Genomic DNA, 14,224 nt, shown 5'->3' with positions numbered 1-14,224 from the left:
TCGTGAGTTTGTGAGTTTATATGCGAATTTTTGTGTGAGTTTTGGTGTGAGTTTGTGAGTTTTTTGTGTGAATTTTTTGTGTGAGTTTGTGAGTTTATATGTGAATTTTTGTGTGAGTTTTTGTGTCACTTTTTGATTTTATGTGTGAATTTTTGTGTGAGTTTTTGAGCTTGTGTGTGTGAATTTTGTGTGAGTTTTGGTGTGAGTTTTTGTGTGAGTTTATGTGCGAATTTTCTGTGAGTTTGGGAGTGTTTGTGTGAATTTGAGTGAGTTTGTGACTTGCGTTGTGAATTTTTTGTGTGAGTTTTTTGTGTGAGTTTATATGTGAATTTTGTGTGAGTTTTTTGTGGGTTTGTGAGTTTATATGTGAATTTTTGTGTCAATTTTGTGTGTGAGTTTCTGAGTTTATGTGTGAGTTTTTGTGTGACTTTTTATGTCAGTTTTTGTATGAGTTTTTGTGTGTAGTTTTATGAGTTTGTGTCTGAATTTTTCTGTGAGTTTGGGAGTGTTTGTGTGAGTTTGTGTGTGAATTTTTGTGTGAGTGTTTTGTGAGTTTGTGACTTCATATGTGAATTTTTGTGTGAGTTTGTGAGTTTATATGTGAATTTTGTGTGAGTTTGTGTGTGAATTTTTGCATGTTTTGTGTGAGTTTGTGAGTTTATATGTGAATTTTTGTGTGAGTTTCTGAGTTTCGTGTGCGGATTTTTTCGGTGAGCTTTTGAGTTTGTGTCTGGGTTTTTCCGTGAGTTCGCGTGTGAATTTTTGTGTGAATTTTTTTTGGTGAGTTTTTGAGTTTGTGTCTGAATTTTTCTGCGAGTTTGGGAGTGCTTTTGTGCGAGTTCGTGCGTGACGTTGAGGCTGGCAAAGCCGAGGATCAAACCCACGTGTGCCCAAGTGAGCACAGGCACCCACACGTGCCCGTGCCAGCGTCACACAGCTGTGCAAACACGCGTGCCCTGGGCACACTCGGGGGGTGCAGACAGATTTTGGGGGTACAGACACATTTGGGGGGTACAGGCAGATTTTGGGGTACAGACAGATTTTGGGGTACAGACACATTTGGGGGGTACAGGCAGATTTTGGGGTACAGACAGATTTTGGGGTACAGACACATTTGGGGGGGGTTCAGACACATTTAGGGGTGCAGACAGATTTGGGGGGTACAGGCAGATTTGGGGGGTACAGGCACATTTGGGGGGGTACAGGCAGATGTGGGGGGTACAGGCAGATTTGGGGGGGGTACAGGCAGATTTGGGGGGTACAGGCACATTTGGGGGTGCAGACAGATTTGAGGGTACAGGCAGATTTAGGGGTACAGGCAGATTTAGGGGTACATACAGATTTTGGGGGTACAGACACATTTGGGGGTACAGACAGATTTTGGGGGTACAGGCAGATTTTGGGGGTGCAGACAGATTTTGGGGGTACATACAGATTTTGGGGGTACAGACACATTTGGGGGTACAGACAGATTTTGGGGGGTACAGGCAGATTTTGGGGTGCAGACAGATTTTGGGGTACAGACACATTTGGGGGGGTACAGGCAGATTTTGGGGTGCAGACAGATTTGGGGGTACAGACACATTTGGCGGGGGTACCAGGCAGATTTTGGGGTCGCAGACAGATTTGGGGTTACAGACAGATTTGGGGGGTACAGACACATTTGGGGGGTACAGGCAGATTTTGGGGGTACAGAGAGATTTGGGGGGGGTATAGGCAGATTTGGGGGGGGATACAAGCAGATTTGGGGGGGGGGGTGGTAGAGACAAATTTGGGGGGGGTAGAGACAGATTTGGTGGGGGGGGCGCGCAGGACGTTAGGGAGGGTCCAGACAGATTTGAGGGGTACAGACAGATTTTGGGGGGTACAGACAGATTTGAGGGGTGCGGGCAGATTTGGGGGGGTGGAGACAGATTTGGGGGGTACAGACAGATTTGGGGGGTGCAGCACATGTGGGGTGCAGACAGATTCGGGGGGATACAGGCAGGTTTGGGGGTTATGGGCAGATTTGGGGGTTGCAGACAGCTTTGGGGGGCGATGCTGGCCATCAGAGGGCACAGGGTACGGATCTCGGGGGGGATTTGGGGGGCACGCACAGAGCTCCAGCCAGCACCTACACCCCCAAACCGGGGCGGGGGGGCTCGGCCTGGGCTCTCCCCCCTGCTCAGGGTGAGCGCGGAGCCCCCAAAGCGGGGGCCGGGGCCGAAGGGGGGTGGGACCAGCCCGGCCATAAAACGGGCGCGGGCGGGACGGCACGGACGGACAGACAGACGGAGCGAGCGAGCGAGCGGCCGCGCCGGCACCGAGGGAGCCCTCGGAGCGCTCATTCCCCTCCCTGTGCCCACCCTGTGCCCTCCCTGTGCCCACCCAGCTTGGCAGCCGCGATGCCCAACTTCTCCGGCAACTGGAAGATGAAGAGCTCGGAGAACTTCGAGGAGCTGCTGAAGGCTCTGGGTGAGTGGATCCCCTCCAATCCTCGGGGGCTCATTTGGGCTGGGATCCGGGGGGTTCCCCTCATTTCCCCCCCATTTTCCCCCCATTTTTCCCCCCATTTTCCCCCCATTTCCCCCCATTTCCCCCATTTCCCCCCATTTCCCCCCATTTTCCCCCCATTTTCCCCCCCATTTCCCCCCATTTTCCCCCATTTCCCCCCAATTTCCCCCCATTTTCCCCCCATTTTCCCCCCATTTCCCCCATTTCCCCTCATTTCCCCCCATTTTCCCCCATTTCCCCCATTTCCCCCATTTCCCCCCATTTCCCCTCATTTTCCCCCCCATTTCCCCCCATTTTCCCCCCATTTCCCCCCATTTTCCCCCCATTTTCCCCCCATTTTTCCCCATTTTTCCCCATTTCCCCCATTTCCCCCCATTTCCCCCCATTTTCCCCCCATTTTCCCCCCATTTTCCCCCATTTCCCCCCATTTCCCCCCCCATTTCCCCCCATTTTCTCCTCATTTTCCCCCCATTTCCCCCCATTTCCCCCATTTTTCCCCATTTTTCCCCCCCATTTCCCCCATTTTCCCCCCATTTTTCCCCATTTTCCCCATCTCCAAACCCTTTTCGCAGCCCGGCGGTGCCCGGAGCCGCCGTGTGCCGCGGGGATCCCTTTTGCTCCCCCTTTTCCCCAAGCTCTGACGCTCGGGTGCCCGCTGAGGAGTCACGGGCACCACCCCGAGGGATTCCCCCCCCCCACAACCCCTTTCCTGCCTCAGTTTCCCACACCCTGGCGCTCCCTCCTCCACCCCAAAATCTCACCTGTGCCCCCCCCATTTTGTGGACAACCAAGCAGGACCCGTTTTGTGGGGGTTTTGTGAGGATTTTGTGGGGTTTTTTTGGGGGGTCCCGCTCTCTCCCTTTCTCATCGCAGAGCCGAGTGTGGGTGGGGAGAGCCAGAACTCACTTGGGGGGGCTGGAATTTTTGGGGGGGGGTCCTCGGGGTTTTGCGCACGATCAAATCCATCTCCCCCCCTCCCTCCTCCTCCTCCTCCTCCTCCTCCTCCTGACTCCCGCTCCTCGCCAGCGCCCGGAGCAGAAATATTTTCCAGGTTAGGGGATACGGAACGAATATTTCAGGATAATTATCACTTTCTTGGGTTTCACTCCCGATCCCCCCCCCGGCTCTGCCCCCTGGCCCCGCTGATGGAACCGGCTCGGGGGGAAACCTCGGCAGGAAAATAAATCTGCCAAAAAAAAAAAAAAACCACCAAAAAATAAAAACCTCACCCGGAACCCTCCTGCTTTCCCACGGCGCAAATGGGGGCTCCCATTGGGGTGCAGGCAGATTTGGAGGGGGTACAGGCAGATTTAGGGGGGATACAGACAGATGTGGTGGGGTAGAGGCAGATTTAGGGGGGGTAGAGGCAGATTTGGAGGGGTACAGAAAGATTTAGGGGGGGTAGAGGCAGATTTAGGGGGGGTAGAGGCAGATTTGGGGGGATAAAGGCAGATTTGGGGGGTACAGGCAGATTTGGGGAAGGGTAGAGGCAGATTTTGAGGGGATACAGGCAGATTTGGAGGGGTAAAGGCAGATTGGGGGTGATAAAGGCAGATTTGGGGGGGGTACAGGCAGATTTGGGGGGGGGGTAGAGGCAGATTTGGGGGTACCAACAGATTTTGGGGGGATACAGGCAGATTTTGGGCGGATACGGACAGATTTGGTGGGTACAGACAGATTTTGGGGGGATACAGGCAGATTTGCAGGGGTACAAACAGATTTGGGGGGAATAAAGGCAGATTTGGGAGGGTACAGAAAGATTTGGGGGGGGTTGCAGACAGATTTGGGGGGGATACAGGCAGATTTCGGGAGGATAAAGGCAGATTTGGGGGGGTAGAGGCAGATTTAGGGGGTGATAAAGGCAGATTTGGGGGGATACAGACAGATTTTGGGGGGATACAGGCAGATTTGCAGGGGTACAAACAGATTTGGGGGGTTGCAGACAGATTTGGGGGGGATACAGGCAAATTTCGGGAGGATAAAGGCAGATTTGGGGGGGATACAGGCAAATTTCGGGGGGATAGAGGCCGATTTGGGGGGGATACAGGCAAATTTCGGGAGGATAAAGGCAGATTTGGGGGGGATACAGGCAAATTTCGGGAGGATAAAGGCCGATTTGGGGGGGATACAGGCAAATTTCGGGAGGATAAAGGCAGATTTGGGGGGATACAGGCAAATTTCGGGGGGATAAAGGCCGATTTAGGGGGGATACAGGCAAATTTCGGGAGGATAAAGGCAGATTTGGGGGGGATACAGGCAAATTTCGGGGGGATAAAGGCCGATTTGGGGGGGATACAGGCAAATTTCGGGGGGATAAAGGCCGATTTGGGGGGGGTACAGACCCCAGCCGCCCCCCCCAGCCGTGCTTTTGCTCCCTTTGGGGGCTGTTTGTGCCCCCCCACCCCCATCCCCATCATTTTGGGGGGGCCGTGTTTGGGGTCTCCGCTGTGAACCCACCCTGGGGTGTGTTGTTGGGGGGGATGATTTTGTCCCATCCCATTGTTGGGGGGGGGGGGTCCAGCTCCCTCACCCCCCCCCCTTTGTGCGGGGAGCCTCTCAGGGAGGTGGACACGGGAACAATGTCCCCCAAAGAGCCCCCTGGTGACAGCAGGGCCGTGATGGATGAGCGGGGACAAAGCCGCAGCTGCCGAGGTGGGGGGTGGCGGGAGCCCCGGGGGGGGGTGACACGGGTCACACCGAGCGCAGGGGCCCCTGTCCCCGCTGTCACCCCCGGTGCCTTCCCCGGGGCGCCGCCTCGGCAGGTAACGAGAGCCAGATGTGGCCAGATGTGGCCAGATGTGAGGGGGGGGGGGCTCGGCTGTGCCTCCCCTCCCTCCTTGGGCTGCCTGGAGCCACCCGCGGCCCTCGCTGTGCCCCTCGCTGTGCCCTCGCTGTGCCCCTCGCTGTGCCCTGGGAGGTGGCACCTGCAGAGGGTGGGGCTGACCCACGGGCACCGGGTGCCGCTGTGCCCGCCTGGGTCACTGGGCATGATCGGTGCCACTGCCCGGGTAACTGGGTGCTCTCGGTGCTGCTGTGCCCTCCCCCTGGGTCACTGGGTAGCACTGTGTCCCCTGGTCACCGGGCACTGTCAGTGGCACCGCATCCCCCTGATCAGCGGGCACCACCGTGTTCCCCTCGGGTCACTGGGGCACCACCGTGTGCCCCTCGGGTCACCGGGCACCACCATGCCTCCCCTGGGTCACTGGGCACACTCAGTGACTCTTGGTCACTTCGCACCACCCCTGCCCTCCGGGTCACTGGGCACGCTCGGTGCCACCACCTGGCGCTTCCCCAGGGTGACCGTGCCCTCTTGGTGCCACTGTGCCCCCTCAGTCACTGTGCCCTCTCGGTGGCACCGTGCTCCCTCAGTCACTGTGCCCTCTCTCGGTGGCACCGTGACCCCGGGTGACTGTGCCCTCCGGTCACCGTGCCCTCTTGGTGTCACGGTGCTCTCCCGGTCATTGTGCCCTCTCAGTGTCCACCATGCCCCTGGTCACTCTGCCCTCTCGGTGTCACCGTGCCCTGGGTGACCGTGCCCTCTCAGTGTCACCATGCCCTCGGTCACCGTGCCCTCTCGGTGCCACCCCACGGGTGACCGTTGCCCTCTCGGTGTCACTGTGCCCCTGGTCACTGTGCCCTCTCCGGTATCACTGTGCCCCCTGTCACCATGCCCTCTCAGTGTCACCGTGCCCACTTCAGTCACCGTGCCCTCTCGGTGCCACCCCACAGGTGACCGTGCCCCCCTCAGTGTCACCATGCTCCTGGTCACCGTGCCCTCTCAGTGTCACCATGCCCCTGGGTGACTGTGCCCCCTCGGTGTCACCGTGCCCTGGGTGACCGTGCCCTCTCAGTGTCACCGTGCCCCCCTCAGTCATTGTGCCCCTCTCGGTGTCACCATGCCCCTGGTCACCATGCCCTCTCAGTGTCACCGTGCCCTTGGTCACTGTGCCCTCTCGGTGTCACCGTGCCCCTGGTCACTGTGCCCCTCAGTGTCACCGGTGCCCCTGGGTCACTGTGCCCTCTCGGTGTCACCATGCCCCTCTCGGTGTCACCATGCCCCTGGTCACTGTGCCCTCTCAGTGTCACCATGCCCCTCAGTCACCGTGCCCTCTCTCGGTGTCACCGTGCCCTCTCAGTGTCACCATGCCCTCCGGTCACCGTGCCCCCTCGGTGTCACCATGCCCCTGGTCACTGTGCCCTCTCGGTGTCACCATGCCCCTGGTCACCGTGCCCTCTCGGTGTCACCATGCCCCTCAGTCACCATGCCCTCTCGGTGTCACTGTGCCCTCTCGGTGTCACCATGCCCCCGGTCACCGTGCCCTCTCGGTGTCACCGTGCCCTCTCGGTGTCACCGTTGCCCTCTCAGTGTCACCATGCCCCCGGTCACCATGCCCCCTCGGTGTCACCGTGCCCTCTCGGTGTCACCGTGCCCCTGGTCACCGTGCCCTCTCGGTGTCACCATGCCCCCGGTCACCGTGCCCCCTCGCTGTCACCGTGCCCTCTCAGTGTCACCATGCCCCCGGTCACCGTGCCCTCTCAGTGTCACCATGCCCCCGGTCACCGTGCCCCCTCGCTGTCACCGTGCCCTCTCAGTGTCACCATGCCCCTGGTCACCGTGCCCTCTCGGTGTCACCATGCCCCCGGTCACCGTGCCCTCTCGGTGTCACCGTGCCCTCTCAGTGTCACCATGCCCCCGGTCACCGTGCCCCCTCGCTGTCACCGTGCCCCCAGGCGTGAACGTGATGCTGAGGAAGATCGCGGTGGCGGCGGCGGCCAAGCCGGCGGTGGAGATCCGGCAGGACGGGGACGGCGAGAGCTTCTACATCCGCACGTCCACACCCCGTGCGCACCACCGAGATCCGCTTCAGGGTCGGGGAGGAGTTCGAGGAGCAGACGGTGGATGGGCGGCCCTGCAAGGTGGGGCTGGCACGGGGGCACAGCGGGCAGAGGGGGAGTGGGTGTGAGAGTGAGTGTGAGCATGGGTGTGAGAGTGTGAGTGAGAGTGGGAGAGTGGGTGTGGGTGTGAGAGGGTGAAAGTGTGTTGTGAGTGTGTGTGAGAGTGTGAGTGAGAGAGTGGGAGAGTGGGTGTGGGTATGGGTGTGAGAGGGTGAAAGTGTGTGTGAGTGTGAGAGTGTGTGAGAGTGAGTGCAGGTGTGTGAGAATGTGTGAGAGTGAGCGTGGGAGACAGTGTGAGTGTGAGAGTGTGTGATGTGTTACTGGGGTGAGTGAGAGTGAGTGTGTGAGTGTGAGAATATGAGTGTGTGCATGAGAGAGTGTGAGTGAGAGTGTGAAAGTGTGTGTGTGAGTGTGAGTGTGTTATGAGTGTGTGAGAGTGAGTGCAGGTGTGAGAGTGGGAGACTGTGTGAGTGTGAGATTGTGTGATGTGTCACTGTGTGAGTGAGAGTGAGTGTGAGAGTGTGAGTGTGACTGGGTGTGCATGTGTGAGTGTGGTGGTGTGACAGTGTGTGACTGTGAGTGTGTGATTGTGATTGTGTGTCTGCATGTGTGAGTGTGGGTGCGTCTGAGTGACTGTGTGTGTCAGTGTGTGTGAATGAGGGTGTGACTGTGTGTGTCAGTGTGTGACTGTGTGTGAATGTGGGTGTGTCTGTGTGTGTCTGTGTGAGTGACTGTGTGTGTCAGTGTGTGTCAGTGTGTGTCAGTGTCTGAGTGACTGTGTGTGACTGTGTGTGTCAGTGTGTGTGTGAATGAGGGTGTGACTGTGTGTGTCTGTGTGAGTGACTGTGTGTGACTGTGTGTGTCCGTGTGTGTGTGAATGTGGGTGTGTCTGTGTGTGTCCGTGTGTGTGTGAATGTGGGTGTGTCTGTGTGTGTCCGTGTGTGTGTGAGTGTGGGTGTGTCTGTGTGTGCCTGTGTATGACTGTGTGTATCTCTGTGTGTGTTGACTGTGTGTGAATGTGAGTGTGAGAGAGAGTTTGTGTGTGTGACTGTGTGTGTGAATGTGACTCTGTGTGTGCACATGTGAGTGTGTCAGTCTGAGTGTCAGTGTGATTGTGTGACTGTGACTGTGTGTGTCTGTGTGTGTCTGTGTGTGTGAGAATGTGAGTGTGGGGTGTGACTGTGTGTGTCTGTGTGTGTGCCTGTGTATGACTCTGTGTGTGGTCTGTGTGTGTGTGAATGTGAGTGTGTGTGTGCCTGTGTGTGACTGTGTGTATCTCTGTGTGTGTGACTGTGTGTGAGTGTGAGTGTGAGAGAGTGTTTGTGGGTGTGACTGTGTGTGTGAATGTGACTCTGTGTGTGCACATGTGAGTGTCAGTCTGAGTGTCAGTGTGACTGTGACTGTGTGTGTTTCTGTGTGTGTTTCTGTGTGTGAATCTGTGTGTGACTCTGTGTTTGTCAGTGTCAGTGTGACTGTGTCTGTCTGTCTGTCTGTGTGTCTGTCTGTCTGTGCACATGCTCCCTTCTCCCCGCAGCTGCTTCCCCTGCTCCTGCACCCCAACCTCTCCTTGTGCCCCCCTGGCCTTTCCTGGGTACCCCAATCCCCTCCTGCACCCCCACCCTGCCCTGGGTCCCCCAACCCCTTCCCAGTGACCCCAACCCCCTCATTGTGCCCTCCATCCCCTCCCTGTGCCATCCATCCGTTCCCTGTGCCATCATCCCCTTGTTGTGCCCCTCAACCCTTCTCTGTGCCCCCCAATCCCTCGTTGTACCCCTCAACCTCTCCCCATGCCCCTCAACCCCTTCCTTGTGCCATCAACCCCCCTCCCTGTGCCATCATCCCCTCGTTGTGCCCCTCAACCCCTTCCCCGTGCCCCCTAACCCCTGTTGTGCCCCCATCCCCTTCCCTGTTCCCCCAGACCTTTCCCTGTACCCCAAACCCCTCACTGTGCCCCTCATCCCCTTGTTGTGCCACCCAACCCTTTCCCTGTGCCCCCCAACCCCCCATTGTGCCCCCTCATCCCCTTCCCTGTTCCCCCCTCCATGCCATCAACCCCTTTCCTGTGCCATCATCCTCTCGTTGTGCCCTCATCCCCTCTCTGTGCCCCCCAAACCCCTTCCCTGCCAACCCCTTTCCTCTGCCATCATCCTCTCGTTGAGGGGTCCCCTCAACCCCTTCCATGCCAACCCCTTACCTGTGCCCCCAACCCCTGTTGTGCCCCCCATCCCCTCTCTGTGCCCCCAATCCCTCATTGTGCCCCTCATCCCCCTCCCTGTGCCCCCAATGCCCCATTGTGCCCCTTAACCTCTCCCCATGCCCCTCAACCCCTTTCCTGTGCCCCCCCATCCCCTTCCCTGTGCCATCAACCCCCTCATGGTGCCCCTCATCCCCTCACTGTGCCACTCAACCCTTCCCTGTGCCCCCAACCCCTGTTGTGCCCCCATCTCCTTCCCCGTGCCCCCAACCCCTTCCCTGCCAACCTCTCACTGTGCCCCTCAATCTCTCCCTGTGCCCCCAACCCCTCCCTGTGCCCCCAACTCCTGTTGTGCCCCCTGTCCCCTTCCTTGTAGCCCAATCCCCTCCCTGTGCCCCCAACCCCTCATTGTGCCCCTCAATCTCTCCCTGTGCCCCCAACCCCCTTTCCTGTGCCAGCATCTCCTCCCTGTGCCCCCGACCTCCTCGTGCCCTCCAGCCCCAGTTGTGCCCCCATCCCCTCTTTGTGCCCCCATCATCCCCTCTTTGTGCCCCCAACCCTTTCCCTGCCAACCTCTTCCCTGTGCCCCCAACCTCTCCCTGTGCCCCCAACCTCTCCCTGTGCCCCCCAACCTCTCCCTGTGCCCCCAACCTCTCCCTGTGCCCCCCAACCTCTCCCTGTGCCCCCAACCCCTTCCTGTGCCCTCAACCCCTCATTGTGCCCCCAACCCCTCATTGTGCCCCCAACCTCTTCCCTGTGCCCCCAACCCCTTCCTGTGCCCCCCAACCCCTCATTGTGCCCCCAACCTCTTCCTGTGCCCCCAACCCCTCATTGTGCCCCCCAACCCCTCATTGTGCCCCCCAACCCCTTCCTGTGCCCCCAACCCCTCATTGTAGCCCCCATTGTGCCCCCATCCCCTCCCTGTACCCCCCTGATGCCCAGTGCCCCCACACCCCCCTGGCACAGGCACGAATGCCCCGTTCTGCCCCCGGGGTGGGCAGGAGGTGCCCGGGGGTGCCCGCACGCCCCCCCAATCGCTGCCCCCCGTGCCCGCAGAGCCTGGCCAGGTGGGAGGATGAGAGCAAGAACAAGATGGTGTGCGAGCAGCGCCTGCTCAAGGGAGACGGGCCCAGGACGGGCTGGTCCCGGGAGATGAGCAACGACGGCGAGCTCATCCTGGTGAGGGGAACGACGGGGAACAACGGGAACAACGGGGAACCGGGGCCAACTGGGGGCAACCGGGGCCAAACGGGACCAACCAGGACCAACCGGGGCCAAACGGGACCAAACGGGGCCAACTGGGACCAACCGGGGCCAAACGGGACCAAACGGGGCTTGGGGGCAGCGCTGCCTGCTGGGAATTCCTTCGGAGCTGGGATGGGGACAGGAGAAGCTGGGATGGGGACAGGAGGGGGGGAAAGGGGACAGGAATGCACTGGGATGGGGACAGGAGGGGCTGGGATGGGGACAGGAGGGGACAGGAACGCGCTGGGCTGGGGACAGGAAGGGAGGAATTGGGGACAGGAGGGGATGGATGGGGACAGGAATGTGATGGGATGGGGGCAGGAGGGGCTGGGATGGGGACAGGAGAAGGTGGATGGGGACAGAGGGGGGTAAAGGGGACAGGAATGCACTGGGATGGGGACAGGAAGGGGGGAATGGGGACAGGAAGGGGTGGAGGGGGACGGGAGAGGGGGAAAGGGGACAGGAGGGGATAGATGGGACAGGAGGGGATAGATGGGGACAGGAATATGTTGGGATGGGGGCAGGAGGGGATGGATGGGACAGGAAAGGGGGAAAGGAGACAGGAGGGGATGGATGGGACAGGAACGCACTGGGATGGGGACAGGAGGGGAGGAATGGGGACAGGAGGGGATGGATGGGACAGGAAAGGGGGGAAAGGGGACAGGAGGGGCAGATGGGGACAAGAGGGGGTGGATGGGACAGGAGGAGCTGGGATGGGGACAAGAAGGGGACAGGAGGAGGGGAATGGGGCAGGAGGGAGGGAATGGGGACAGGAGAGGGCAAATGGGATAGGAGGGGGAGAATGGGGACAGGAGGGGCTGGGATGGGGACAGGAACCCACTGGGATGGGGACAGGAGGGGGCTGGAATGGGACTGGACGGGGGGGGAAAGGGGACAGGAGGGGCAGATGGGGACAAGAGGGGGTGGATGGGACAGGAGGAGCTGGGGTGGGGACAGGAGAAGGTGGATGGGGACAGGAGGGGCTGGGATGGGGACAGAGGGGGGAAAGCGGACAGGAATGCACTTGGATGGGACAGGAGCGAGGGAATGGGGACAGGAGGGGACAGGAACGCACTGGGATGGGGACAGGAGGGGATGGATGGGGACAGGGTGGGTGGATGGGGACAGGAAGGGGTGGAGGGGGACAGGAGAGGGGGAAAGGGGACAAGAGGGGATAGATGGGGACAGGAATGTGTTGGGATGGGGACAGGAGGGGCTGGGATGGGGACAGGAAAGGGGAAAGGGGACAGGAGGGGGAAAGGGGACAGGAGGGGATGGATGGGACAGGAACCCCCTGGGATGGGGACAGGAGGGCACAGGAGAGGGTGGATGGGGACAGGAGGGGACAAGAGGGGGCAGATGGGACAGGAGGAGCTGGGATGGGGACAGGAAGGGGTGGAAAGGGGACAGGAGGAGGGAAATGGGGACAGGAGGGGGGCAAATGGGATAGGAGGGGGAGAATGGGGACAGGAGGGGCTGGGATGGGGACAGGAGAGGGGGAAAGGGGACAGGAATGCACTGGGATGGGACAGGAGAGGAGGAAGATGGGGACAGGAGGGGAAGAATGGGGGCAAGAGCAGGGGAAAGGGGACAGGAAGGGCTGGGATGGGGACAGGAGGGGATGGATGGGACAGGAGAAGGGGAAAGGGGACAGGAGGGGGCGGATGGGACAGGAGGTGGCGGATGGGGACAAGAGCGGGGGAAAGGGGACAGGACGGGGGGGAAAAGGGACAGGAGGAGCTGGGATGGGGACAGGAGGGGGAGAATGGGGACAGGAGAGGGGGAAAGGGGACAAGAGGGGATAGATGGGACAGGAGGGGATAGATGGGGACAGGAATGTGTTGGGATGGGGACAGGAGGGGATGGATGGGACTGGAAAGGGGGAAAGGGGACAGGAGGGGCAGATGGGGACAAGAGGGGGTGGATGGGACAGGAGGAGCTGGGATGGGGACAGGAGGGGGAAGATGGGGACAGGAGGGGGTGGATGTGACAGGAGGAGCTGGGATGGGGACAGGAAGGGGGAAAGGGGACAGGAAGAGGACAATGGGGGCTGGATGGGGACAGGATGGGGACACGGCGGGGACACATCCACACCTGTGACCGCCCCCCTCTCTCCCCGCAGACCATGACGGCCGATGACGTTGTGTGCACCCGGGTGTACATTCGGGAGTGACCCCCCCCCTGCTCAGTGACCCCTCCCCACATCCCCCCTGCCCTCCCCGCGTCCCCACCGCCCCCTGCGCTGCTCCCCCGCCACAGGGCGGGGGTTGCATCCCCGAGCCCCCTTTTCTGGGGGCTCACACACACCCGGGTCTCCCTCCCAGTGCAGGGCGGGGCTCTCGGGGCCAGCAGAAGCTCCCGGCCCGTCCTGGCCCCGCTCAGCTCTCGGGGCTGGCTCGGTGCCGGCTGCGGCGGGGGGTAACGCGGCCCCTCCCTGCCTTTGGGGCTGCTTCCAGCTGCTTTGGCTTCTGCTGGGCTGCTCTTGCTTCCCGCAGCCCCCGGCCCTGCCCCGCCACCCCTCCCCAGTATTTATTTGTGAATATGGTACAGATGGGGACAGCGAACCCCCCCAGGCCGGGGCAGCGCCGGCTCCCAGCCCCCTCCCCTTCCCTCTGTTGTCTCCTCCATTTTTCCATTTTTCAATAAATGTCCTGTGATTCCCCCCCCAGGGGCATCCCTGACTCTCCTCCTGCCCCATTGGCACACAGACCCCACACCCTGAGGGCTCTGGATGCCACATCCCAAATTCTGCACCCCAGATCCCGCAGTCTGAATCTGACACCTCGGATTCTGCACCCCAGATTCCACACCCTGGATTCTGTACCCCAGATCCCACAGTCTGAATCTGACACCTTGGATTCTGCACTCCAAATCCCACAGTCTGGATCCCACACCCTGGATTCTGCTCCCCAAATCCCACATTCCAGATTCCACACCCTGGATTCTGCACCCCAGATCCCACAGTCTGAATCTGACACCTCGGATTCTGCACCCCAAATCCCACAGTCTGAATCTGACACCTCGGATTCTGCACCCCAAATCCCACAGTCTGGATCTGACACCTCGGATTCTGCACCCCAAATCCCACAGTCTGGATCCCACACCCTGCATCCTGCACCCCAAATCCCACACTCCACATCCCACACCCTGGATTCTGCACCCCAGATTCCACAGTCTGAATCTGACACCCTGCATCCTGCACCCCAAATCCCACATTCCAGATTCCACATCCCAGACTGTGCACCCCAAATCCCACAGTCTGAATCTGACACCTCGGATTCTGCACCCCAGATTCCACTACCCTGGATTCTGCACCCCAAATCCCACAGTCTGAATCTGACACCTCGGATTTTGCACCCCAAATCCTGCAGTCTGAATCCCACATGCTGGATTCCA

The 14,224-nt window shown here is 59.7% G+C and overlaps 1 protein-coding gene across 1 annotated transcript; it reads left to right on the top strand.

Annotated features, from left to right (window-relative positions):
• Window positions 1-2,300: 2,300 nt before the first annotated feature.
• CRABP2 (cellular retinoic acid binding protein 2) lies at window positions 2,301-13,475 on the top strand. The gene is given in 5 exon segments (XM_063176334.1): window positions 2,301-2,454; window positions 7,225-7,331; window positions 7,333-7,410; window positions 10,640-10,762; window positions 12,951-13,475. Coding segments are annotated over 5 exon segments (429 nt in total). The 5' UTR covers window positions 2,301-2,384; the 3' UTR covers window positions 13,002-13,475.
• Window positions 13,476-14,224: the final 749 nt, after the last annotated feature.

Source organism: Melospiza melodia, chromosome 25 (genome assembly GCF_035770615.1).
Source record: "Melospiza melodia melodia isolate bMelMel2 chromosome 25, bMelMel2.pri, whole genome shotgun sequence".
NCBI classification, from domain to species: Eukaryota; Metazoa; Chordata; class Aves; order Passeriformes; family Passerellidae; genus Melospiza; species Melospiza melodia.
The sequence above is the reverse complement of the archived record's forward strand: the minus strand, read 5'-3'. Positions and strand labels throughout refer to the sequence as shown.